This window comes from Mus pahari, chromosome 8 (genome assembly GCF_900095145.1).
Source record: "Mus pahari chromosome 8, PAHARI_EIJ_v1.1, whole genome shotgun sequence".
Classification (NCBI taxonomy): domain Eukaryota; kingdom Metazoa; phylum Chordata; class Mammalia; order Rodentia; family Muridae; genus Mus; species Mus pahari.
Genome location: NC_034597.1, coordinates 50,572,082 through 50,600,011, shown reverse-complemented (window position 1 = coordinate 50,600,011; position 27,930 = coordinate 50,572,082). Strand labels below are relative to the sequence as shown.

Genomic DNA, 27,930 nt, shown 5'->3' with positions numbered 1-27,930 from the left:
TTTTCTCCATAACCAGTCTTCCTTGGGGAGTCTGAACCCTCAGCAGGGCCTAAGCAGCAGAGCCTCCCCTGAGAACACTCACGACGGAACAGTCTTTAGCACTGCTACCCACAATAACTCCACCCCCAGAAGGCCAGGGGCCCACATAGGCCAGAAAGAAGGTCCCTAGACTCCCACCCAGCAGGTCCATAACCATAAGGCGACAAGAGTCTGGCCTTAGCCTCCTGGCTACATTGCACCTTATGCTCCTACTAGCCACAGGAACAAGGAGAGCACAGGGTGACTAGTAAACAGCTGGAGAGGAGTGCAAATGAAATACAAGAAATGACACTCAGGCAGGCAAACCCACATTCAGAGGGAAGAGCTCCAATCAGCAAGCTAGCCTCACACATTACAGAACTAGGAAAAGCAGCAAGTCAAAGCAATGAGCAAAAGGAGCAGAGACAGAGGAGTTCCCATGGAGAATGACTAAACCCAGAAGCGGGCTCTTGAGATGAAGCACCTCGAGGAGACTTGGATTCTGAAAAGGGAGTCTCGAGCGGAGACTGCTAAGGCCTGAGCGGGGCTGCAGTCCACAGTGTACTAGGACCAGCTCCATGCTGCACAGGTGGCTGCACCCACAGCAGGTGAGAGAGCAAGGCTGGTCCTCAGCCCTGTCTGCTTTTCAGCCGGGCTGACTCCAGCCCATGGAAAGATACTTGCCTATATTTAGGACGGGCCTTCCCATCCAGCTAGCCTAATCCAGGCAGTCCCTCACAGACTTGAACCTTGTCTCTCCAATTATTTAGGTCCTGTCAAGTGGACAACCAATATTAACCACCACAGACAACTAAGAAGAATGGTTAAATTCCTCAAGAAATAGAAAACCCATTGTAAGAGATCAAATCAGTAACCCTAACCCATAATAAAGAGAAGCCCAGGCCAGCCGGCTTTTGTTGGAAAATTCCTACCTAACATTTAAAGAGAAACGAGCACTAGTATTTCTCAATTTCTTCAAAGAATTGTTCCTAGCTCATTCTGAGGCCAGTAATATCTTGACACCAAAGCCAGATTAAACAATGAGAGAGCCCTCAAAGCATGATATCCCTTATGAATGAAAGGTCAACTTCTTAAGAAAACATCAGCAAAGTAAGCCACACTACATAATAACAGGGTTCTATATAATAACCAACTGGGACTTAATTCCACATCAGACAATCAGCGAATTGCCAGATGTACTGTTTTCCCCACACAGACGGATTGACATCCTAACCCTTAGCACCCAAGGGTGTCACTTTCTATGGAAACATGGGATTTTCACATACAGCAGGCAAAGATGAAGTCATACTGGGTTAGAGGGCCCCAATCTAAGACAGGTAACATGAAACCTCAGATATGGAGGTATACAGGCATGCAGAGGAGTGTCGAATGCAGTGAGGGAATGGAGTGATATGTCTATTAGGAAAGACTGCTGGTGATCACCAAAAGTTAAGAGACAGGACTGAAAGATTCTCCCTGAGGCCTTGTAAAAGAACCAACTCTACTGACACCTTACCCTTGGCCTTCTGGTTTGCTGCTCTGGGAGAGAATACACTTTTGTTCTTTCTAGCCCTCTGTGGAAACCTGACATAGCCCTAGGAAGCTAATGTCACAGTGAGTGAATGCAGGAAATCCATGTGGTCATCTCAATTATTTTATAATTTGATAAAATTAAATTCTTAGATTAAAAAGCATCCAAGAGACAAGTGGAATTGTAGGAAAGAATGAAGCTGAGTCCTCACCTCACACCCTATACAAACATCATTCAAAATGAACCAAAGGCCAAAATATAAGACCTACTAAGACATCTAGCGAAAACTACAAAGGATAAATTCATAACCTTGCCTAAAATACCAGAAACAAAAGCTGTCCGATGAGCTTCACTAATGGTTAATGCTTCTCTATAAAAGACAGTGTTAGAAGGGTGGGAGACAATATCTGTAAGTCATGGATCTGACTGATCTCAGATCTAGACTATATAAAGAACTCTTATAACTAAACAACAAAGCCCAATTATCCAGGATGCAAAGGATTTTAGTAGCGCTTTCTTCAAACAGGAATTCAAACAGGAATAAAAGTGATCACTAATCTACACACTCACAGACATTACCCTTAGGGCAACGCAGATCATAAAACGTAAAACAGAAAGTTAAGTGTGCTGAGCACAAGGAGACACTCCAAGCCGGAATACATAATGCAGTGGCTGTAGAAAAGGCTGGTATCTCCTTGGTAGGTAAAGTTGTCAGAAAAATCCTGCCCCAACATAGGGAAAAGGTTTGTTCAAATAAACAGGTGTCCACAGCAGGAGCAGTGACCAGTAGTGTTAACAGCCCAAATACCCACTAACTAATGGATGTCCATGACACAAAGTCTGCCATGGCTGTTCCAAGGAGCAAGGCGCTGACCCAGCTACACCATGGATTTGACTGTGTTTATACAAGCAAGCAAATCCCTAGAGTGAAAAGCAGATGGTGGCTGCCAGGTGCTCATGGGAAGGGATTGGAGAGAGACAGCTTAGGGCAGTGGGTTTCCTTCTAAGGTGCAGGGATGTACTGAAATAACCCCTGGGTCACAACACTGATCTCAGAGCTCTGCTCTTAGAATGGTCAATATGTGAAGTTTTATAGACATGGCTTTTGTTACAATAAACTAAAATAGTTACTTACCAAAAAGGTACCCCAGGCTTGTTTACACTGTTAGACAAATGCCTGCTGCTCACAGAATACCTGTGAATATGGTAGCAATCGCCACGTTCTGGCCTTTTCTGGTTGGTGTTTGTTTCTAAGAGAGCTGCTAACGTTCTAATTACAAATTGCCTGGCATTTTGTGGTAAGTACATAAATAACTCATAAGGAAGACTAGGTACATTAGGCAAACCAAGCTCCCTTCAGAAGCCTAGTGGAGTTTTCAGGCAGGCGTGCTGGATGAACTCCAAAGCCCACACCCTGTACTGAAACCTAGCAAAATGTTGAGGTTGTTTGCAAGCTTGAACATTTTCCCTTAGGTTTTCTTTTTTGTTCATGGCTCCGAGCCCTCTGTTCAGGAGGCAGTTGTTCATTAGACTTTCACACTGACCCTGACTGTCTGAGGACTTACTGGCTGGGTGGGAGGAGACTTCATGGTGGATGCTCACTGCTGACTGATGTGTACAGAATATGCTATGGTAAACACATGAAAACAGCCTGTAGCCTTTTGAACTGCTGTCTTAATGCCTGCGTCCCTCAGTTTATATAACAGGGCTCAGAAATATATGGAGTTTGCAAGCACAGAGAAAAAGGCAGTAGCTACATTCAAATGTTTTTAATCCAGGAAACAAAGTATTTTGTTTTCCATTTTAAATCTGAATGCTTTTTTAAAATGAAAATTAAATCTTGCATACATCTTCACTGACTTCATCTAAATTCTTGTTAGCAGGAAGGAGCTGAGCTGGTGAGGCACACAGGGCTTGCTCCAGCTTTGTTGTCTGCTAGAATACTTTGCACATGTGACAGAGTTGCCCATATACAGAGTCCATGGACTTTATACTATATAAGTGTAAATAAAGTAACTATTCTTACACACACACACACACACACACACACACACACACACACACGTGACCACCAACTGGCAATCTTGCCTCTGTTAAAGAATGACTGGCCAAGCTCTACATGGGAGGTTCCATGCCATGGCTGACCAGATAGCGAGCATGGCAGAGGCCAGCCAGCAGGCTGGAAGTTGAGGTTCTCAGAGCCACTTGCAAGACTGCTTTGAGTGCTCTGACATGTGACACAGGTGAGAAAGCGGGTAAATGATGTGTGAAAAAGCACGTACATTGAGCTCTTGTGAGGGCCGGGCACTCGTGTACCATAATAAATACAAAATCAATCCTCTAAACTCCTCCACTCAGACATAATGCTCATGCAGCCTTCCACCTTAAAGAAAAATGAGCTTGAAGTTTTCTCTCTCTCTCTCTCTCTCTCTCTCTCTCTCTCTCTCTCTCTCTCTCTCTCTCTCTCTCTCTCTCTCTCTCTCCCTCTCTCTCTCCCTCTCTCTGCCCCCCCCCCCACATCAGGGGTTAATCCTAGGGCCGCACACACTACAGTTAAGCACTCTATCAGTGAGGTGAGTCATAGCCCAGCCCTCTTTTGCTTTTTGGGACTACCCCTGAAACCACTGTATAGCCTAGGCAGGTCTTGAACGAATGATCCTTGCCAGCGTCTGGAGGAGCTGACACTATAGGCCACTATAGACCTTTACACCGGTTCTTTGTATATTAAGAACTGGTCTCCACTTGAGCAAGAGTTAGGCCAGACTCTCTGGGTACTGGCTAGCTAGTTTATATATGCTATGTCCTCTCATCATTACAGGTCTGAGGGAAAGACACTTGCTGTGCTCTCTAGGTAAGCCTTAGAGTGCAGGAGCCCAGCCAGCTACAGGCTGGTGCTGCCTGTGCCATGCCGCATGCAGGCATATCATGTCTTGGGTTTAAATTGCTTGTTCTTACCCATAAGCAAGAGCAAGGAGAGGGACAGGTATGCTCAAAACATTCCTCACTATAAAACAGTTTCAAAAGTAAATAGCAGACCAAAGCGAAGGACCAGAAACACCTCTGATCTCTCTTCTCAAGTCTTTTTTTAAGCATGTTTCATACTGTCCTTGGATGTCTCTAGGAACCTCCTTAGGATATGGAATATACTAATAGACGTGTACAAATCAAGCCTTGCAATTCTGTGGAATGGACATCAACTTTTCTGATGACTTGTATGTCATTCAGGTTTTAAAGTTTTAGAACCAGTCACATTGAGACATGATTCACATACTAGTCCACCTGACTGACCATATATATATCAATGATTTTTAGTATGCTTACAGAATTGTGCCATCACAGTCAACTTTAAGACACTTCTGTCACCCCAAAGAAGCCTGACCCCCATCAACAGTCACACCTACTGTGCTTCCTACGACCGACCTCCACAGTCATGTCATAATGATAGCATCATGTAACTCAGCAGTGCTCTTGTGACTTAGCATGCTGTGGCATGCCTTAGCTCCTCACACTCTTACTGTCAAACATGACTGAGTTTTGAGAAGGATAAAGGATGCAGTTCCTGTGTGTATCCATTTAGCACTCACTAGCACACAGTAATGACTCACTACACTAATATTATATTCCTTATCACCAATATCACACAGTTGTTTCCCCAAATACCTGACATCAAACTAAAGCACGCAACTCGGAAATGAGGTTCACTGGTAGAGCACATGCTAATAAATATGTCCTTGAATTTCCCACAGAAATGGCTTTCTCAGCCACAAAATAGGGTCCTCCAACTGCTTAACTTCAGAAGAGGAAGGGCATGGAGTCCTGCTGGGAGAGAACTGCCACAGAGAGGTGGAGTGCCAGCATAGCCCTTGCCTCAGTACTCTGATACATCTGGGAGGTTTCACGCAACTGTATGACTTTCACCCAGGATTTCCCATGTTGCAGTTGTACTTTCTAGGGCCACGGACTGCCCGAAATGGAGTCTCACAGAGTCCCCGAATTCAGGGAGGTAATGGGAGTGGCATTACTAGCCTGAAAGGGATTTCCAGGAGCATGGCCGAGTTCTGCATCTTTACAGAGGCTCCTTTGAGGGGCAAGAAACTATTCATAAAGAATTAAAAAGTCTCGAAAAACCAAAAAAAAAAAAAAAAAAAAAAAAAAAAAAGAATTAAAAAAAGTTTAGGACTCTTGATTTTCTAAATAGCAAAATATTATTTTTGGGACATAAACAATCAACTGTGAAGGAGCAGGGTAGGCCCAATTTACAACATACAAGTAAACAAGTGGTTAGCTACTTTTAAATGTTCCTACTCTGTCCAGTGATTAGGGAAACCAAATTCGGATTGTCTGGGGACAGAAGCAGGCTATTTCTAGTTTGCCATGAACTAAATCTTTTTATAATCATGTATTTCTGAACATGATTAGATGACACTAGATCTCACTTCATTTGACAGGCTACACACTTTCAGGCAGAGGGGCACAGCACACAGGTTTCTGAACTGTCACTCCTCAGGAGGGTCTGAGGCAGGTCTCAAGTCTCCGATGCTAGATGTTTCCATGAACTACACTCAAATTTTTGTTTCTTCTGCCGACTCGCTTTTTATGTGGCAGCTCTAACACAAAGAAGAATGTAGGGACTAGGATGCCACGTGCTACTGCAGACTCGAACAAGGTCAGCAGCCACGGCCCCTCCCCTTGGCACGACTCCTCTTCTCCCGAGGTGATCATTCTCCTGAACTTTTGTCTGTCTCTTTACCACAGGCTCTAAGACTGTTATTGTTTGCATAACATGAATCCAGGCAGAGACAAGTTTCAAACTTAAAAAAAGAAAAATAGACCCTTTTAACATTTGCTGATTTCTTCACTCTGTCTGAGCCTTAGCCAAGTCTCAGTCTTATTATCTAGTACAGCAGACATCACTACCAGTTCTTCAAAACGGCCACAGGTGGCCTTACGTCTTCTTTACCAAGCAAATTTTTGAATCAGCTTGTCAAGTTGCAGAAAAACTTCTGTTAGGATTTCAAGTGGAAATAAATGAAACTTGTACGTTAACATTTTAAGTATCCCAAGGGCTTTTCGGGCAATAACTCTCTGGTAGCAGAAATACTAAGTTTTTAACTTGCCAAATCAACTATTGCCTTATAAGCTCTTGTCTTCTCCTCTAACAGACAAGGAATTCTGTCCATGAATATACATTTTAAGACCAAGCATTCCCGGAGTTCACTGAGCTCTTAAGTACATTCTTGACATCAATTATGAGAAAACAACCAAAAGCCAGCAAAAGCTGGCCAGATGCATAGTGTGAACCTAACATACCTAACAGTAAGAAGTGAAGTTAGTTGTCCATAGCTCAGGGCCATTCATACTAGAAAAAGAGCCAGTGATAAAGTAGGATGCCTATAAGACTACTGCCCTGAATTATACATAAAACAGCTCAATGTGTCAAAATTAGGATATAAATTGTTAGTATAATATGAATCAAGCTGGGGAATAATCCCAAAGATATATCCACAGTAGTTGTGAGTATGTGATTACAATGAACGTTTACCATATATATGCATATATTTAAACCTATGGCCTAAAGTTTCTGGGAGTAATACAAAAAATAATTGTGTTACTCAGACAGCAGAGAAAAATGTTAGAAAAAAGACCTCATTTAGCAAGCAGTAATAGACAAGTCCAGGGAGCTGGGTGTTCCCTTGGGTTCAGAGAGGAGAAAGCAGAAGCCAGCATTTCTGTTCTAGCCTCCATTCAGCCTTCCACTCTAGCTCAGCCTCCAGTCATATTAGTAATCTGTATGAGGGGATAAGTCTGTCTTTCTTTTTTTAAGATTTATTTTTGTTTTTAATTATGTGTAAGCATGTCTGCCTGCATATGGGCATGTGCACATGATTGCAGGTACCTTTGGAGGCAGAGGCATCAAATCTCATGGAGCTAGATTTACAGACTGTAGTGAGCCACCACATATGGGTGCTGGAATGTGACCCTGGGTGCCCTGGAAGAGCAGCAAGTGCTCTTACCCACTGAGCCTCATGAAGCCTTCTTGGAAGAGAAAAAGAACTGAGCTGCTAAAGTGTGGTGGCAGAACCTGGATGAAGCTTTGCCTCACTGCGTGCCCATCCTCTTGGCCTCTAAGGAATATTAACGTGGCCTTTACCAGGAGGGTCAAGCGTCATTTATTTTTCAATGGATTTTTAAATTGGAAATGATTCTTTATCTTATTGCAAGGTGCTGCAGGCTCTCTGAAGTTATGTAGGTCAGCTTGACACAGATGTAAGACTTCTCTCTCTCTCTCTCTCTCTCTCTCTCTCTCTCTCTCTCTATATATATATATATATATATATATATATATATATATATATACATACATATATGTAAAGGTCAGAGGCAAACTTGCCCAACTGTAGCTAGCACTCTGTAGCTAGCACTCAAGTTATGGTTTTCTGCAATAGATTAGTGGGAGAGTAAGTTTGCAAAACAAAAAGATTGTTTAATTTTCTCTCAAGAAATGAAAGCGAAAAGCAGAGGCCTTGCCATTTCAAAGAAGAGAAAACCATATCCAGGCATCAGCTCTTTACCTTAAAGACATGGAAGGCTTCGAATTGGATGTTAGGACTTTTGTCTCGAAGCAGGTTCATCATCAGTTTCAGGTTCTCTGGCTTGCTGATATACTTGGTCATAATGGTGAAATTGTGGCGGTCCAGGATCAGCTCACCTAGCAACTGCAAGAAGACACAAATCCAAAGCCATTATTTGATTCTTCAAATCTATCTCACCTAAGCTGAATGGAAACCTAAGGCTGGGTAAGAAGTGAAAAACTGTGAGGTGCTTAAGGAACAGGTGGGCACCAGGCACAGCGGAGCTGCCATAGGCCCAGCTCCTCAGCAGGTGGAGGGAAGAGGATCATAGGAGCCCATGAGCTGCAGACCAGAGAGCACAGTGAGGCTCCATCTCAAACAAACAACCACCAGCCAGCAGGCCTGAACATGGTGCTTGCTGTAGTTCTTTAAGCTTTCATACGTTTTTGTCAATGTCAGTTCTTAAAGCAGTTTTCAGCCACTCTCTGCTCAGCATACAAAGAGACAGCCTGATCCGCATCTATGTCCATCACTTTGCTTCCCAGCCATGCACTCCTCCAAGAACATTTAGGCAGAACACAAGTAATACAACTGACTGCATCCCCTCTCCTGAATGAATACATTCACTGGTTTACTAGATTACATAAGTCCTGGGCTTGAACTTTTTATCAGATTTGTTTGCTTGATTTTATGTGGGTTTTGCCTGACTGTATGCACACACACACAGTGTATGTGATTGGTGCCTTCAGAGGTGAGAGGAGGGTGCTGGAACCCCTGGAACTAGAGTTACAGCTGCCATGTGGGTGCTGGTAATCAAACTAAATCCTCGGCAAGAGCACTATATTCTTTAACCACTGGCTTTTATTATGAAATCTAATCTAAGATCAGAAAAATTAACACTCTGAATTGATATCAAATATGCAGAAGGTTAAAAAAAAAACCATATTGTGGTGTGTGTGTGTGTGTGCGCGCGCACAAGCAAAGAACCTAGTTACAACCAATTATCTTCTACAGTGACTCCCTAGAATTAAGCTTGGGTCATAAGGTTTTGTGGCAGGCATATATACCTGCTGAACCATCTTTTGGTTCAAAAGTTTTACAAAAAAGTAAACAGGGCTAGGGATACAACTCAGTGTAGAGTAGATTCAGTCTCTAACACAGCATTACAAAAAGTACAATCAAAATATTGTATAGTGATATATCAATGGCTCTCAAAAGGCAACATTATTTAGAAGCAAAATGAAAATACTCAAAGTATTTTAAGAAAATACTCGCTGCAGCCTGTCCAGCAGCCCAGCAGCAGGAGCTTCCAGCCCTTCCATGCAGATGCTCCTCTCACTTCTGATTGCTCCTAAAATCCCCAGAGCGGCAGGCACGCTGCACAGGTGCTTCTAGACACCCGGACAGGAAGGAGAGAGCGCAGCAAACAGCAGCTATGTATTTCAGAACAGAACTTCAGAAGTGTGTGCACACGTGTATGGAAGGGGGTTTGTTAGGAGACAGCCATCTTGCTTATGCTACTTATTTTGTCTGTTCGACAGGGAGCACTGTACACAAGATGAGAATTATCCATTTGGTGGTTCTGCTCCTTCTCATCCTGGTGAGGAACGGTGTAACTAAACTTTATTGGAATCTCCCTGCCCCAGTAAAGCTTCCAGGGCCGCCTTTGTTCCTGGCTCCCCACTCCCATAACCTGTCTGTGGCCACCTGTCACTGTCCTCTTCCTTCAGCACCACATCTGGGAAGTCTGCAAGTTCTCGTCTTTCAAACCAGCACAACTTTGTCAGTGGGGAGAATTTTAACCTTGATGTATGTCTCTGGAATGTCTAGTCAGCATTGCCCCACAATTCTGTCTATTGCACAGCACACTTGGACGTTGCTGGTTGATTAACTTAATATCTTTAAAAACTGTGAGCTACTGAAGTTTTCTTCAGCTCATTTTCATAGTAAAATAAATTTTCAAGGTTTGCCAATTTCTGGTTTTCGCTGACTCTTAAACATCCAGTTCCTCATCTTTACTACCAGTTTCCTTATTCAAATGCTCCCACTCTTCCATCTGGACAATCCTGAAACCATGATGATTTCCCTCAGTCTACAATGATATTCTAGAAAGTAAGCTGTATTTACTACTAATTCTACTTATATAACAAATAAACACATGTCTCGTTGAAAGGATTCAGCGAGAAACAACTTGTTAGGATGGCATCTTGGGTCATGCACAGAGAATCACTTCTGTATCCTCCAGTTATTTCCTCACTACCTCACATACTCTTCCATGTCTACTGAGACTGCTTGCTCTCTCCTCTTGGATTTTGAGGAATGCCTTCATCCCTGTCTGTCTGAACTGTCAACTCTTATGTCTAGTTCTGAAGCTATGTTGACCCTCCTGCTTGGTCTCCCAGATGCCTCCTGGCTTCTACTTGTTTCTGGTACACAGAATTTCCATGAAACTGCTTTGAGGGTAACCCACAGAAGGCATGGTGTCTCTGTGCCCTTCCAAGCTAACCATATTAGCTAGGGCTATACTAGCAATAGGATCTCGCTCTTCTCAAAAAGAAAAAAAGACGTTTTATTACAGCATGAGTGTAAAAATATGGGAAACCTGTGAAAACATTACTCTGAAGGCTTAAAGCCTATCCCAGGAACACAGCTAAGTACTGAAGTAGCTTGGCTGGGTCTCAGGGTGAAAGTAGACTTGCCCTGTAGGAGAATGAGGGCCCTGCCCTCTGCACTTCCTGATTTACCTGGACTCCCAGGTCCATCCCCTAAACTTCCTGGTTCACCTGAAATTCACCTGGTAACCCAGGGAGATGTTGGTCTCCCTAGATTGTCTTTACCTGGATATTCAAATTTCTTTTATCTCTCTAAGAGGCTTGGAAAAGTTCTCATTACAAGTATCTCTCCAGGGGGAGTCAGGAGTGGTGCCTTCCTGAACCTTTAGCTCAAAGGGCTCCTCAGCCTCCAAGACAAAGAAAGCACTCCTGACTGTAAAGCCAGCAAGGGCTTTTCAGCCCTAAAAATATCTACCTATCTATCCAGCAAACACACAATAAAATAATGTAATACGAATACAAGTTACAGAGGGAATTTCATGTTTTGAAATACCCTAACAGCGGGTATTTCCTGGTCCTGTCCCATCCCATGGGTTTACTTGTCTTTTGTTTTTATTATTTTGATGGCTCTGGAGAATAACTTGGAATCTGATATGGTGATTTTTCTGGCTTTGTTCTTTTTCCTCAGGGTTGCTCTGGTTATCTGTGATCTTTGGTGTTTTTATACAGTGTAGGCTTATATTTTTCTATTCTGCACAGAGTGAAGAAAATGTAGTATACATACACAATGGATTTTTTTTTTTTTTTTTTGAGACAGGATTTCATGTAGCCTTGGTTGACTTAGAACTCACTACGAAGTTTAGGTTGACCTTGAATTCTGATCATCTACCTCCCTGTGCTAGGTTCACTGGCATGTGTCATCACACCTGGATTATGCAGCTCTGGTGCCTACATGCAGAGCCTTGTCCATACTAGTCAAGGATTCTACCAACTGAGCTATAAATCTCACCCTACAGCAGGGTTTCATTTAGTCATAAGGAAGAATTAAGTATGTTATTTGCTAGAAAACGGATGCAACTGGAGATCTCCATATAAAGCAAAATAGATCAGAAAGGCAAAAATTGCCGGTTTTCTCTCATTTATACTGAGACATAAAATCACATGTATGGGGCTGGTGAGATGGCTCAGCGGTTAAGAGCACCGACTGCTCTTCCAAAGGTCCTGAGTTTAAATCCCAGCAACCACATGGTGGCTCACAACCATCCGTAACAAGATCTGATGCCCTCTTCTGGAGTGTCTGAAGACAGCTACAGTGTACTTATACATAATAAATAAATAAATCTTTAAAAAAAAATCACATGTATGCACATATGCCATGTAGATGAAAGTCAAGACTGGAAAAATAAGGGGAATAGAGGTCACAGCATATGATATACTAGGATGCAAATATCTTTGTGAAGCTCATGCTACATACAGCAAATATACTGCAATACATTTTTACATAAAATTTATAAACACACAAATTCTTCAGTTAGGATTTGTTAACATTAAATTTATGAGTTCAATTCATATTAAGTCATTCCAATTTTATCTTCTGTTCACACAAGCTTACAACTATAGCCAGATGTGGTGGTGCATACTTAAAAATGCTAGCTCTGGAGACATGAAGCAAGTTCAAGTGAGCCCAAGCTCCAGGAGAAAACCCTATCTTGAAAAATGAAGGGCTGGGAAGATAGCTAAAGCAGCAGAACATTTGCACAGCTTAGGACTCTGGGATCCCCAGAATCCTGTACTCCCCCCCTCCCCAACTCCCCATGACCTTGAGTTCAACAAGCTCTAGACCTGTTACTACTACTATCTTTCCTTCCTGAACTATGACCTTAAAGTAAGCATGTTCACACACACACACACACACACACACACACACACACAGAGAGAGAGAGAGAGAGAGAGAGAGAGAGAGAGAAAGAGAGAGAGAGAGAGAGTAGCTTAGATTTCTTTAATTCAGTAAGGGCATTACTTTGTAACAAGTAATTCTTATTGGTATTATTCTTAGTGCTACAGGTAGTAAGTATTTTTCAATTCTTCTATTTTAGAGAGCCATGCTTATTCAAGCTTTGTATTAATCAAGATGTGAAAAGTCTGCTTAGTTTCAAGTCCTTTGGCCATTATCTGTCAATCTATTTTAATTAACAGTGACAAAGACAACACTGAACCACCCACAGTGCAATACAAAGAATTACAAAGCAGGGCTGTTACTCTAACTAAATGGAACACATCTACATTTTACTTAATCATGTAGCTATTGTAACTAAGAGATTTCCCCCCCCCCAACTGTGCTATTTTAATGAAACTGATTAGAGCCCAAAAAAAAAAAAAAAAAAAATTCAACCAAGCTTCCTTTCAATTATAATCTCTCATGCTAATAATTAAATGCCAAGCTTCTGAAGAATATAAGAAATAATTTCCTAAGCTCCAGCACACAAGGGAAAGGAATTTCTCTCTTAATTACTTTTTATTGGCACCAGGAGTCTAAGTATTCTAAGACCAAGAAAGTCTAAGATACTTTAGAACATGATTGAGAAAGGCAGCAGGTAGCAAGTACTTTGGAATCAGAACATGGCTTAAAATGTCAGCCAGTTTATACTGATGAAGCTGTTTGCCACCGCAACAGTCTAACTTCTCATTTCTACAATTATGGGACATCACTGGCAAAACCTCACAGGGTCCAAATTAGCAAATGCAGTTAGTAGGACAGTAGCTACCGTGACGCAGACCTAAGGAAAAACCAAGCTTGCATCACCAGAGTTCCCCAGAGTAACTCTTTTCTTTCAGAGAAGGAACCATGTTGAATAAGTCTGATGTTGATATGTGAACCAGTCTAATCATTCACCATTTAGGATCCCTGCATCAGGTGATGGATGCAGCACCATTTCAGCAGCATCTCTGCCTCATAACCCAGCACTTAAAAGCCAACTCCCCTAAAGCACCTTTTCATAGTTCTGCATGTTGACACATACTTTAGTCTGTTCCTCTCTGCTCCCAATGCTCTTCTTTACATACTCAGACTAGAAAGGAATTTAAACAAGAAAAGCAGGTCTCAGTAGATCAATGCAGAACAGCAAACAAGCCTCAGGGGAACAGAAGCATTTGTAAATAAGCAGGAGAGGGAAAGTGGCAGGTGTTTCTGAACTAGGTACAAAGGTCTGCTCCAGGCCCCAAGTGGAGTCTCTGAGCAGAAAGGCGGCACTGGGACAATGAGGACAGAGAACTTCTTGCCCACTTATGCTATCCAGCTCAAGGCTGGATGGATAGGTTCCTCTCTCGGACCCAGATGTATTCTCCTGGCACCAGTTTCAGCAGCACACTAGTCCCAGGCTCACCTAAAGAATGTGGATCCCTTCCAGAGACTGAACTCTGGGGAAGGTAAATTGGAGGACTAGTGACTTACAATATTCATTTGAAGAACTTCGTTTGATTCACCGAACAAACACCTATAGTTCATAGTTCTGGGAAGGACTATGCCCAGCACTGTGACTGAGGCCCTTGGGTTCCATCCCCAGTACTACAAAAATAAACAAATAAAAAAATCCAGTAGTTCTTACCACAGTAAAGCTCTGTTGGAACCATATTAAAGTATGAAGAGGGAAAAAGGATAAGGTGGGATCAAAGCCAGCTAGAGAAGAGACAATGGAGATATGGGTAGGAAGAAGATAATCTGTTAGTCAGAGAAAAGGCAAGATAGGCCCAAAAGGACAGGATACTAGCTTTCTGACAGGGCCTGAAGTCTCAGAGTTAAGAAAACTTTGGTTCAAGTTCTTGTCACTGCTGAAAATGGATCCATTCTAAAGACCACATCTCTTGTCCTTTCTCCTTCAATTAGGTCCAATCACATAGGAACTCTACTTTGGCTCAGTATGTCAGACTTACACTGAAAAGGACTTTGGAAATACCCAAGTCATTTCTCATGGCCCTTAAAGCATTCTCATCTCTCTCTACTGTTCCAATGGCCACCTCTCTCCTATAATACTGATAAGCATCTCTGGCCGTCCTTCTGCTTATTATGTAGGTCAAAATTAAATGTTCTCTGTGACAACTCTGTGTATGAGATATATTCCTGTTACTTCGATTCCCTACTCTCATCTCCCTCTCACCCTGTTAAGCCCCAGAAATCCTTTTCCACATTCAGGCCTTTTTTGTCTTGTGGCCTGCTCAGTTTAAGCAGAGCCATCTGTGTGACCATGGGTTTGGAGCTACCCAGTGGACCTGGAGGCTCATCACTGGGTATACAACTAAAGACAAGGACTCCTCATCTCAGAATCTCCAGTCACGAATAGCTAAGCAGGGAGTTTCAGCACATCCCTGGACATAGGGCAATACCGTTTCGAGGTCACTTCACCTGGAGTTCAGTTGCTTGCATCAATGGCCTCAGTATGAGGAGCTCTGGCACAGAACAAAATTTCTCTAAATGGGTCAAGGAGAACCTCAATAACAAGTGCTAATTGACTGGCTGAAAACTGACAGGCCAATTAAACCAGAAGTTGGGGCAGTGATAGCATCAATATAGGGGACATAGTATAACTAATGCAAACCACAGTGAAAGAAATGTATAGATACAGACAAAACAAACTTAAGTTCATTACCTTAATTTAAAATTGCATGAAATATTAAGAACATATGCACTGTCCCACGAGTGTCACCATCCTGACATCCACAAGTGAACTTCTCAGCAGCTGCAAGTTATGCAAACTGCATGGGTAGCACAGGATTACTAGCTGACAAAAAGTGTTGCGAAAATCCAACAGAGATCTGAAGGATAGAGGTGCAGCCCTAGCCACGCCAGATCATCAGCACTGACCTGTTTTGGACAAATGGCCATTTCTAAGCAACTTTTTCTAGGGAGGGCAGGTAGGTAGGGCCCAGAGCTGTACTGTGTTGGGCTCCTGAGCACTTCCATTGGCATTTCATAGAGATATGGCCTCTGGGTCTTAACACAAGCATACCTTATTTGGACTCATTTTACATTTTCACACTTAGGTCTGCTCAAAAGCCACCTGCTAGAGAGGCCTTGCTGCCAGTCCAGCTGCTCTGACACATGTCTGGCCCCTCAGACATGGCTCTCTTCATCATACAAAACCTTGCCTAGTAGAACTATAATTGTTAACTAAGGCTTTCTTTCCTAGTGGGAACATTCCAGATTCTTCTGGAACATGGCCCTTTACTCTGCTCATCTTCTCTTTTAGTCCTTAGAGCATCTGGAAGCCATGCAAGATCACCTACTCTCAGAGTCCAGGGTCACAGTGCTGGCTTGTTGCCACTGCATGTCTATAAGAGAAGTATGTTAATATTTGCTGACTGAGTGAACATTCTCCCTCCCGCTGCTTTCCACATCACTTCACCCAGCATTTGTGGATAATTAAGAACTGGCACCTTGTGTGAGTGTGTGTGTGTGTGTATGTTATGCATAGCTTGGAACCTGTGTAGAGTTTAGAAGACAGCCTTGGGTCTTGGCCCTAGCCTTGTAGTTTGAGATAGGGTCTCTCTTGTTATAAGCTGCTATGAATATTAGTCCCATAGCATTCAGCTTTCTAACTTCATATTATAACAGACAGCTGTTTTCCTAGTCAAAATTTTAAATTGTTTATCATTTACTGAACTTACAACCTTCAGGGGGACCTAAGTGTTATACCTTATTGTGACACTGTCACTTTAAGTCCTAGCTGGCCCACAAGTGTCCTGTGATTTTCCTAGCTCTGCCTCCTGACCTCCTATCTCTTTAGGGTCATGCTGGGATCATTGACCCAAGTGTCACTGCGTTCTGCTTTAAAATTAACATATTTTAATCTTAGTTTTATGTGTATGGGTCTTCTGTCTGTACCACTTGTACTTCTAGTGCCTTTGGAGGTCAGAAGAGGCCATCAGATCTCCTGGGACTGGAGTTACAGGTGGTTGTGAGCTGCTATGTGGGTGTTTGGACTTGAACATGGATCCTCTGGAGGAGCAACAAGTGCTTGTGACCTCAGAGCCGTCTCTCCAGCCTATGCATCCTCCTTGTATATGGGTTCTGGACGAGCAATTTACCCTCAGAGTCAGCTTCTCATCACCACTTAACCCAACTTTGCTTTCTTTCCCAGCCAGATTCTCTTCCAGTGAACTCCTGCCAGTCTTTCTTTTATTTATTTTTTTCTTTTAGCAAGGTTTTATTTATGCAATTAGACAGTTTTTTTTTTTTTTCCACATAAGCATTTCAGTCCCCCTTATCAAACTCAGGGCCTTGTACACTCCAGTCAAGTGTCCCACTACTGGGCTTAGTTGATATTTAACACACTACTAGCTTAACATAGCCTAGCTTAGTTGATATTTAACATACTATTCTTAGGACATAACTAATTCTTCTGTTTCTTTGTTATGAATGTAATTTGAGCATTTCAAGTTTAACAGCAAAGAGGTGGCTAAACACTGGTTGTCCAAAGTGGCTGGGGAATGGGGCCTGGCAATGGAATGAGTTTAAGAAGATATGTTACAATGCTGGGAGGGAATTGCCTCCCTTACCATGGAATGCTATAAACACTGTATTATAGCTAAGAGTTGTTATTCCCATTCAAAAATATTAGGTTTATCATTTCCCAAACAAGGACCAAACACTTGTGTTTTGGGGGTTGTGCTTTGGGACTGTCACTCCTCCTGTGAGTGTCCTGCACAGAGTTGCAGAAGGGATACTAGACTGGGTTATTCTGTCATTTCTACAGTAAGGCACACTGAAGTTATTCCTAGGACTCCACTGAGCCTTGCTGACATTCACTGCTAGCCCAGTCCCCTGAGCAGCTTGTCTTCACCTCTGAGAACATCCCCAGGAGAGAGCCATGTGCTTCTGCTTAGCAGCGTAGGTTTGGTCTTCTTCCTTAGTGAAATATTCTACTTTTAACTTCAGCCTACACTTGCTATTTTGTAATTTTGCTACACAGCTCCATCAGAGCATAAAACGGACCCATAAAGTCGCTTCTCAAATCAAAGGACATTTTGAGTTTTCTGTATTTTCTTGTGTAGAGTAGATACTGTTTGTTAACAAGATGTCAGCTTATGAGGACTTAAACCCATGTGGTATCACCTTTAAAGATTGTCTCTTCGTCACGTAGTTCTCAGATTGCAGCAGTTTCTCATAGTCGTCAAAAATCTAAGGAAAAGAAAATAAGTCTGTGAGAGTGGCAATAGATATCTATACTAAACGTAATTCCTCCCAAGTGGCAGGCGATGGGCAATTGGAATGCAAAGCAGTAATTCTCAATCCTGGGCATCTAGAACTATTAAGTTTCTGAATTTGAAGGACATAGGTCCTTAGTCTTCAGGTCTTGGAACTACAAACCTTTACAACTGCCAGCCCAGTGCACAAGCCTTCTGAACTCCCTATCCACATGTGGTTTTCATCTAAAACATGATGAGAGGACCACAGCCAGCCCATAAGTAACAAGATGGAGAAAGAAAGACATCTTAAAAATGATTTACTTACAGTGTCATAATTTTGTTCTAAGAAGTCTGCTACCAATACTTTATGTCTGGTTAACAAATCCTGCAACAGAACAAGGAGTGAAGGAAAATTACTACAACTAGGGACCTTTATAATTCATTACACAAAGAATAACCTTTGCCTCTATGGCTTGATAAATCAATTCACTGGGAACACAAGAAAGCTCAAAAGAACACTTCATTTACATTACAAAGTTATCTCCATCCCTACTTTAAGATGTAAAACTCAAGTTGTTTCACGTTAAAATAATGGCAAAACATTGAGTGTCAAACCAGAGTGTTTTAAATAGTAGAAATAATTTAAGTGGTAATCACAACACTTATGAGGTAACTTTACAGAATATTTCCACATTATGATTATAATGAATATTCAGATAGTTTGATGATCATTATCAAAGGTCAGTAACTAATTGCTACCCCCCATGCTACCTAGTGGGTGGAGTCAGAGGGTGATGTTGGGTCCTGATCTATCTCAACTTTAGTCCTGTGAGACAGGCTCTCTCACTGAACCTGGTGATCCTTTACCCTCTAGCACTGGGGTAACAGGTAGGTGTGTGGTACACCCAGTTTTTCATGCTCTTAAAATGCTGGACCATTTCCCCAGCTCCTAACCACTTGAATTCTTTCTTTTTAAATTTTCTTCCTGTTGTGTATGTCTATGGCTGGGAGAGGCATGTGTGTACAGCACTCATGTGGAGACGGGAGAGGTCTGCAGAGCTGGCTCTCTCCTTCCCCCCTTCAGTGGGCTCTAAGGACTGAACTCAGATCAGGCTTGTACCTGTTGTACCTGTTGAGCCTGCTGGACTCAGAAGCACAGGAGTGACATTTATCATGTCATCTGAGCACCGTCTGCTTACTTGCAGGTGAATGGGCCCTGAGATACACACTGGGAGTTACTAAGTTACATAATGTGTTCTTTGCGAGTTAAAGAGAATCAAGCTAATCTTACTACAGATACAAACTTGCAGAAAACCACAAGAAAGCACAACGAACTTCTGGCTATCTTCAACTCACACCTAAGTCATATCCCCATTTAACTTCAATATTTGGAAAATATTATTTAATCCCTTTTATATACTTAGAGGCTAAACACCCAACTCAGGTATTGTAAAAAATTCAATTTAAAAAGATTTTTTTAACTTTTCCAGAATAAAGTTTAATACTTTAATACAAAGTTAATTAAAATTTCCATAGTACATAAAGAAGAGTCAGGCAGTGGAACTGGCAAATTTCAACTGATTCTATTTGGAACTACTTTTTTTTTTTAGATGGATTTTTATTTGTGTGTCTGTGTATATGCTCATGTGTGCACATATGTATGTGGGAACGTGAGAGTAGAGTTGCTTGTGGCAGCCAGAAGAAGACACTGGATCTCCTGAAGCTAGAGATACAGGCTACTGCAAGCTATAGGAAAATAGGGTTGAAATTAAATTCAGTTTCTCTGGAATATGTCTCTCCTCTGATGTATCTCCCTAACCCCCTATTTCTATTTTAATAAGAAGAAAAAGTAAAGTATTGAAAGCATTTTGCACAATTTTCGAGTTAACTTTTTTTTTTTAAAGCTGTGAGTACATTTAAGGTATACAGATGATATTCTGAAATATCGTGCAATGGTCTAATGGTTTGATATTCTTTGGATCATTTTCCCATGGTACTGAGGTTCACCTGTGGACCTTGGGTTAAATGTCCCTAAAAAGCCAGTGCAGTGCTGCTGTAGGAGCTATTGTGAGAGAGGGGTAGCCCTGGCAGTCCTGGAACTCACTTTGTAGACCAGGCTGGCCTCAAACTCAGAAATCTGCCTGCCTCTGCCTCTAGAGTGATGGGATTAAAGGCGTGCGCCACCACACCCGGCTCCTATTCTCCTATGATAATCTTATTTCACATTTCTTTTTTCTTTTCTTTTCTTTTTTTTTTTTTTAAGATTTATTTATTTATTATATGTAATTACACTGTAGCTGACTTCAGACACTCCAGAAGAGGGCATCAGATCTTGTTATGGATGGTTGTGAGCCACCATATGGTTGCTGGGATTTGAACTCGGGACCTTTGGAAGAACAGTCGGTGCTCTTACCCACTGAGCCATCTCTCCAGCCCTTATTTCACATTTCTGAAGTACTGATATACTGTTTTCCACAGCAGTGTACTAATGTGAATTCATATAAACAATATGGAACATTTACTTTTCTTGTGTTATCAAGGCTAGCTTCAAACTCACTATGTAGTTGAGACTTGCTTTGAACTCTTGATCCTCCTGCTTCTATCTCCTAACTGCTGAGATGACAGGACTCTGCAGCTCAGCAAGCTTTTTCCTTCTTCTTGAAGAAGGAGGCTTTAGTAGTTTTATAATTTTTAAGTTTAACCACAATGCCACAAGTCTTCAGCTTGACTGACACTGTGCTATTATATGGAGATGTGTTATTTCTTGTCCTAAGGGAGCAGGCAACAGAGAATTGACTTGGAACTGGGGGTTTCAAGTAGGGAAACACTCTATGGGGCTTGCTCCATTCCCCAGCCTGGTTGGGGTCTTGTCTAACTAGTCCTTCCAGGACACGGTAAGCTGTTGCAGAGCATTTGGGGCAATCTCTAAGCAGATACATGGGATCCTCATGTGCAACTGCCCTCCCTAGTCTGGTGGATCCTCTTGAGCAGCTCATGGAATTTTACATGCTCTGTGAGATTAAAAGTTGGTATATCTTTATGGGTTGCAGCAGATACTGTGGAGTGGACTGTGTGTGTGTGTGTGTGTGAAGGGGAGTTCTTTAACTGCTATGCTAGCTAATCAGCGGTGACTGTGAGGACTAACTTCCCCAGTGCAGCCAGAAAGGACCTGACAGATTAAAGGAAGGGTTCTGTTAGAACAGAACCTTCAAATAAAAGACAAAATAAGTTGAAATTAACAAAACCAAAACCAAACCAAACCAGGGAGAAAAAAAAAATGGAAAAAAGAAAGGAAAATATACTATAATAGAGTGGTATTCCCTTGTACACATATAATGGTATAGGTGGTGAATCATGTTCCTGTTTCTCTCATACATCTGTACTTGAGTATATATATATGATATACATATCAACTTACCCTCAAATTCATACACAGAGATTATGCACTAAAATTGAGGGATATCACATGTATATGTGCAGAATAAGCTCACTCTTTCTTGTTACTGAACTCCATCTAGCTCAGCTCATTAAAGAAGTAGAAACAGAATGAATAAAGAAAACCCAGAGTAAAGGAAAACTGGAAGTGAAAAGTAAGGAACTTTTAACTTAACTTTAAGTTAACTTTTAACTTTAAAAGGAAAGGAACTTCAGAGGCAAGTCTCACCAACAAAATGATGGGAGAGAGAATCTCAGGCATTGTGGACAAGATAGAAGAAATGAATACATTAGTCAAAAAAAATGTTAAGCCTAAAAAAATTCAGGTATGAAACACCCAGGAAATCTGGGATGCCATGAAAAGACCAAATCTAAGAGTATTAGGAATAAAGAAAGGAGAAAAAATATCAAAGGCACAAAACTTACTTCCAACAAAAAAAACAGAAGAAAATTTCCCCAAAGTAAAAAAGAGAGGTCTATCAAGGTACAAGAAGAATACAAAACATCAAAAAGACTGACCCAGAAAAGACTGACCCAGTACATAATGATGAAAACACACATAAAAACAAAACAGAGTATTAAAAGCTGCTAGGGGAAAAAAAAACCTATAACATATAGAAGATCTATTAGAATAACTTTTCAATGGGTATTCTAAAAGCCAGAAGGGTCTGGATAGACTTTCTATAAACTCTAAGAGACCACAGATGCCAAGTCAGACTATCATACCCAGCAAAACTTTCAATCACAATAGATGGAGAAAGACATTCCACGATAAAAACCAAATTTATGCAAATTCCATCTACAAATCTAGCCCTACAGAAGATTGAAGGACAACTTCAATCTGAAGAGACTAACAACACCCAAGAAAACCCAAGGAATAAATAATCTCATGCCAACAAATCAAAAACCCATATCATAACAACAAAATAACAGGAATTAACAAACATTGCTCATTGGTAACTCTCAATATCAAGTGTCTCAGTACTATAATTAAAAGGCACAAACTAATGTAATGGATGGAAAAGCAGGATCTACCTTTCTGCTATATCCAAGAAATGCACCTTAACATTAAGAACAGACAGCACTTCAGGGTAAAATGATGGAAAAAGATAATCCAAGCTAACAAAAAAGACTAACTGGTCAGAACTAACCAGAACAAAACTAGTCAGAAGAGATAGGGAAGTACATTACATATTAATCAAAATAAAATTCTACCAACAGAATACAGTAAATTTTAAAAACATCTATGCACTAAACACAAAGGCACCTAAGTTTGTAGAAGAAACACTATTACAGTTTACATCACATATTGAACCATACACAGTGATATGATAGCTGGTGATTTCAATACTGAACAATAGACAGGGGCATCCAGACAAAAGCTAAACAGAGAAATGCTTGAGCTAACTTATGTCATAAACCAAATGGACCTACAGGTAATTTACAGAACATTTCAAACAAATACAGAAAAATATACCTGTGGGACCTAGTGGAACTTTCTCCAAAACTGATCATATACCTGGTTACAAAGCAAGTCTCAACAGATTGAAGAAAAATGAAATAACACCCTGCATCCTATCAGACTACTATGGATTAAAGCTGGATATCAACAACAGAAAACTCACAAACTCATGGAAACTTAACAACTCACTATTGAATGGAAAATGGGCTAAGAGAGGAATAAGGAAAGAAATTAAAAGCTTTCTAGAATTAAAAGAAAACAAAAATACAACATACCCAAACCTATTGGACACAATAAAGGTGGTTCCAAAAGACAAGTTCACAGTACCAATGCACACATTAAAAAAGAAAATGGAGAGCTCATATTCATATTAACTTCATACCAGAAAGCTGTAGAACAATAACAACAACAACAACACAATATCCAACAGAAGTATATGGGAGGAATTAAACTCAGGGATAAAATCAGTAAAACAAACAAAAAATAATACAAAGAATAAATGAAACTAAGAGTTGGATCTCTGAAAAAAAAAAAAAAAATCAGTAAGTTTGACAGACCCTTAGGTAAACTAACTAAATCGTGGACAGAGATAGAAATGATCAAAATTAGAGATGTAAAATGGAGTAGGGGGTTGCATAACAACAGACATTGAGGAAATCCAGACATTATAAGAACATTAAAAATCTCTAATTCGAGCCGGGCGTGGTGGCGCACGCCTTTAATCCCAGCACTCGGGAGGCAGAGGCAGGTGGATTTCTGAGTTCGAGGCCAGCCTGGTCTACAGAGTGAGTTCCAGGACAGCCAGGGCTACACAGAGAAACCCTGTCTCGAAAAACAAAAAACAAAACAAAAAAAATCTGTAATCCAACAAATTAGGAGATATAAATGAAATGAATAAATTTCTTGGTATATACCAGCCACTAAAGTTAAACCAAGAAGCAGTCACTAAAAGTCTCTCAACCAAAAAAAAAAAAAAAAGCCCAGAGTCAGATGGTTTTAGCACAGAATTTTACCAGACTTTTAAAGAAGAATTAATGCCAATGCTCTTCACAAATTATTCCACAAAATAGAAACAGAGGAAACACTGCCTAATTCTTCGTATAAGACTACCATTAGCGTGATCTCCGCACAACATAAAGACACAACAAATAAAGAGAATTACAGTCCAATTTCCACTTATGGTAATGATCTTGCCATTAATTCCTTAACTGTATGGCTTTCTAAAGTGAAATACTTGAAGATGAATGATGCATTGGATATGTAAGTTATGGTAGCTTCACTTGAAAATTAGCTACCCTATTTTCTGATATGCTCTCTGAACATCTTTCTGCTGGTAAAACAAACAGAAACAGAGATGGAGTATAGTTGGGGACTGAAGGGAGGAGAAAAGGGGAGGTTAACTGAGCAGAGTTTTAATACTGCAAGACAAAAGGCTTCTGGAGAAGGGTGCTCTAGGACTTAGCCACATTAAATAATGCACAAAGAATGATTAAGAAGGAAATATGCATTGTATCATGATCAAAACATTAAATAAAAATTAAGTTAGATGAAATATATTTCCCATATAATGACAAAGGAGACAACAGATCATGAAAAAAGATGACTATACCATTAAAATGCAAAACATAAATACACATAGATGACCAATCATATCAAAATATTAACATGCGTATTGATTTTTTTTAACCCCATGGAAGTGTGAAAGCTACAATGATATAGTGATATGATGTCTTCATACCCCCAGTACCCCCATCCATCTTCTTTCCTTACCCAGGTCTTCCCTGGAGTTAGCCTCTGTTGCTGGTTTTTACACACCCTTCTAGAGCTACACTGCACATGTGCCCAAAGAGGGTCTTATCACCTGACTCTGCTGTTAATGTTCAGTAGTTCTAGCAGACGGTAACATGTTCCTTCCACTGAGCTGAGCTTGTGCTTAGTACACTGAATATTTTTCTGTAGTGTAAAACACTGGCCTCACCTCATCCATGGGTGACTACTTCAGGTCTAAGGAGTTGAAGTGCCTCTTTAGTGGTCAATCCACTTGAACTATTATGAGCTTTCTGATTTAGGGAAAAATTTACCTTAAAAGTAGCGAAGGCATCTGAAGCGATATCAAATGTGGACAGCTCCACATACTTGAAGAAATCTCTGAACTGATTAGAAAAGAGGATGATTTTGGCAAGTGGCTCATGTCGAATACACTCTCTTAGCATAATCCCACAGCGTAAGGCAATCTGTGGGGCTTCATAGCTAAAGCATAAACAAGAGAAAAAACAGAACAGTTATCCCATTAACAAAATCTTTCAATGGCATTAAAAGAACCAGTTCAGTTCTGATAACAGAAACACAGACACCATTTGTCACAGTTCATTCAAACACCATTCATTCAACCCACTGACAGCTATGTGCTAGGCACCATTCCAGATATTGGGGACACTAGAGCAAACAGAGGAAGGTCACTGTCACTGCATCCTTAGCATTTTAGTGAGGGAGTGTGTGTTGGAAGGGGCAGAATAGAGACAGTGTTAAAGGTCATTTCTAGGAAGTACTGTGAAAACCGAAGGCAGAACACTGAGCAATTTAGAGTGGGTATTTACTTGTATGCATGTGAGAGAGTATTAGTGAATATTTTAACTTAGATGGAAGGAAAGGGCAGAAGCTTCAAAGCAAGAGCAAGCAAGCTGGTGAGTGAGAGGAGAGGAGATGTGGCCAGCGGGGTGGGATGCAGGAAGCAGTGAGGAGGAGTAAGGGGAGGACAGGACCACCATATACACAATTGAAAGCCATGGTAAGCTGTTTGGTTTACAGCAAGAAATTAACACATCCTAATTTATGTGGTTTTGAGGGTGGGGGGCATCCCAGTGATAGAGTAATCGTTTAGCATGCTGGAGGCCCTGGGTTCAATTCCCTATACCAACAAAAACAACAACATAGTGACCCTAGTTACTAGGAAATAAGAAATAAACTGGGCAGCTAGAGTAGAAGGTGGGTAAAGGTAAGAACAGATGTCTAGCAACAGTAATGGTGGCCTTGTATGGTGACAGAGGCAAGACAGAAAACCTTAGGCAGATGGTGATGCTCTAAAGGAAGAGCCAGCAAGATCTGGAGATATTGGAGGGGGGTTAGTGAGGGATAAATTCAAGCTGAAGATCCAAGGATGACTCCTGTGCTTTTAGCTTAACTGGATAGACAGAGGTACTATGCATAAATTGATAGAGAAACAAGTTAGTGAAGAGGTTAAGAAATGCCCCTGAATGCCAGGCGTGGTGGCACACGCCTTTAATCCCAGCAGAGGCAGGCGGATTTCTGAGTTTGAGGCCAGCCTGGTCTACAGAGTGAGTTCCAGGACAGCCAAGGCTACACAGAGAAACTCTGTCTCGAAAAAAAAAAAAAAAGAAATGCCCCTGAGCATCAACATTAATTTGGAGACGGCTAATACCTAAGCAGTGATGACCCCCTGTCAGCAGAATTAAGGAAAAAGACAGGAGAGAATTATATATAATATGTCCTGAAAGCAATAGATGAACAGTAGAGAACTGCCTGCTAACTGGCTCATTGACATTATAAAATAGAATTATGGCTCATAGGAAAGTACACTACAGAAACACAGCATTTACTACAGAAACAGAGGAAGACTGGCAACCCAAATCTGTTCCACTTCCTAATAACAAGTCTTTCAAATGTGAAATTAAGCATCGGAGTGAACACGGGACTGAGTTATGTTTCATTGTGTGGCAGCATTCCAAGAAAATGGGTAACAGTGGAATAACATAATTCCTATACTGAACGATTCGATGGAAAGCTGTGCTGAGTGCAGAGAGAAAGCAAGGCAGCTGCATCTGCAGAACATAGAGAAGCAGAGGTGAAACAAGAAGATGCTACCATGGCTTTAAATAGCTTGGCTGTTTTCCATTTCAATTAAATATAGTACTAGATTTGGGGCTTAGTACTAGGCCTACTGAGAAAAGTAACTCTAAATGTCTCAGTTCTTGGAAGGCAATGTTCTCTGAGGACAGGCCAGTGTGACATCCACAAAGGAACAGGGTTAGTTTTCAAATTTACTGCAAATTATGAAAGGGGATAGACAGCTCATTGTTCTTCTAGCTCTAGTTTTGCCATGGTGTTTTGGTTTTGGTAGTAGATTAAGTGCATAAATATTTCATATAGAAAGTACAAAAGTAATATGCTGATTCACAACTTCTACTTTGAAGATATGTGTGTGTGTGTATATATATATATATATTTTTTTTTTTCATTAAATTGTATAGATTTGGGGGCTGGCTTATTTTGGTGTTTGCTGTTTTTATTTATTTACAAGTGTTTTTATAATAAAATGTTAAAAAAATTAAAATGTAACCAACATAAATTCATTTTGTGGCAAAAGACTATATTTACAATAAATGAAAAAAAATGAAATGTCTGAAAACCAAAATTAAACAATTCTTAAATAAAACTTTAAGAGAGAGGCTGGGGAGATGGCTTAGTGGTTAAGAGCACATACGAATCTTGCAGAGGATGAGAGTTTGGCTCCCAGCCTTTCTGTCAGATGGCTCACAAGCACTGGGCGACTCCAGTTCCAGGAGAAAACCAATACCTTTGACCTCCATAGGCACCTGCACTAGTGTGTACATTCCCATTCACAGATGCATATCTATAATGATAATTAATCATAAAACAACTACAGCTTTAAAACAGTTTATGAAAATTTACCAACAACTAATGATAACATTTTGTTAAGTAATAAAGAACAATGTCTTTTTCATATGACCATATCATTTGATGAAAAGATACAAAATAAAATTCACTTTCCTATACTTTAGAAAGTAGGTTACTTTACAATATTTAAGTTTACAAAAAACAGCAGGGGAAATAGCAAAGAAAGTTCAGGATGATATTGATTTATTTTCATTTATGCTAAATGATAAACACTATTCAGTATTATTTTAGTATTCTCTTGTTAGCTCACAATAGCACAGAATGCCAATATATTCAGATAGCCATAATTCTCTATAAAGTAGAAGGAATGCCAATTTATGTTAGCAATCTCTCTTAAGAAAGGAATTTGGAAGCCAGGCAGTGGTGGCACATGCCTTTAAACCCAGCACTTGGGAGGCAGAGGCCGGAGGATTTCTGAGTTTGAGGCCAGCCTGGTCTACAGAGTGAGTTCCAGGACAGCCA

At 40.8% G+C, this 27,930-nt stretch overlaps 1 protein-coding gene across 3 annotated transcripts in view; it reads right to left on the bottom strand.

Annotated features, from left to right (window-relative positions):
- The window catches only part of Cab39l (calcium binding protein 39 like), a 94,822-nt gene that overhangs the window by 2,150 nt on the left and 64,742 nt on the right, over positions 1 to 27,930 (bottom strand). For all 3 annotated transcript variants that reach the window (XM_029541749.1, XM_021203592.2, XM_029541750.1), the window contains 4 exons: positions 24,834 to 25,002; positions 18,181 to 18,240; positions 17,782 to 17,847; positions 8,122 to 8,265 (listed from right to left, as the gene is read on the bottom strand). In XM_029541749.1, the coding sequence (XP_029397609.1) occupies positions 8,122 to 8,265; positions 17,782 to 17,847; positions 18,181 to 18,240; positions 24,834 to 25,002 (439 nt within the window). The remainder of the gene's footprint in view (positions 1 to 8,121; positions 8,266 to 17,781; positions 17,848 to 18,180; positions 18,241 to 24,833; positions 25,003 to 27,930) is intronic.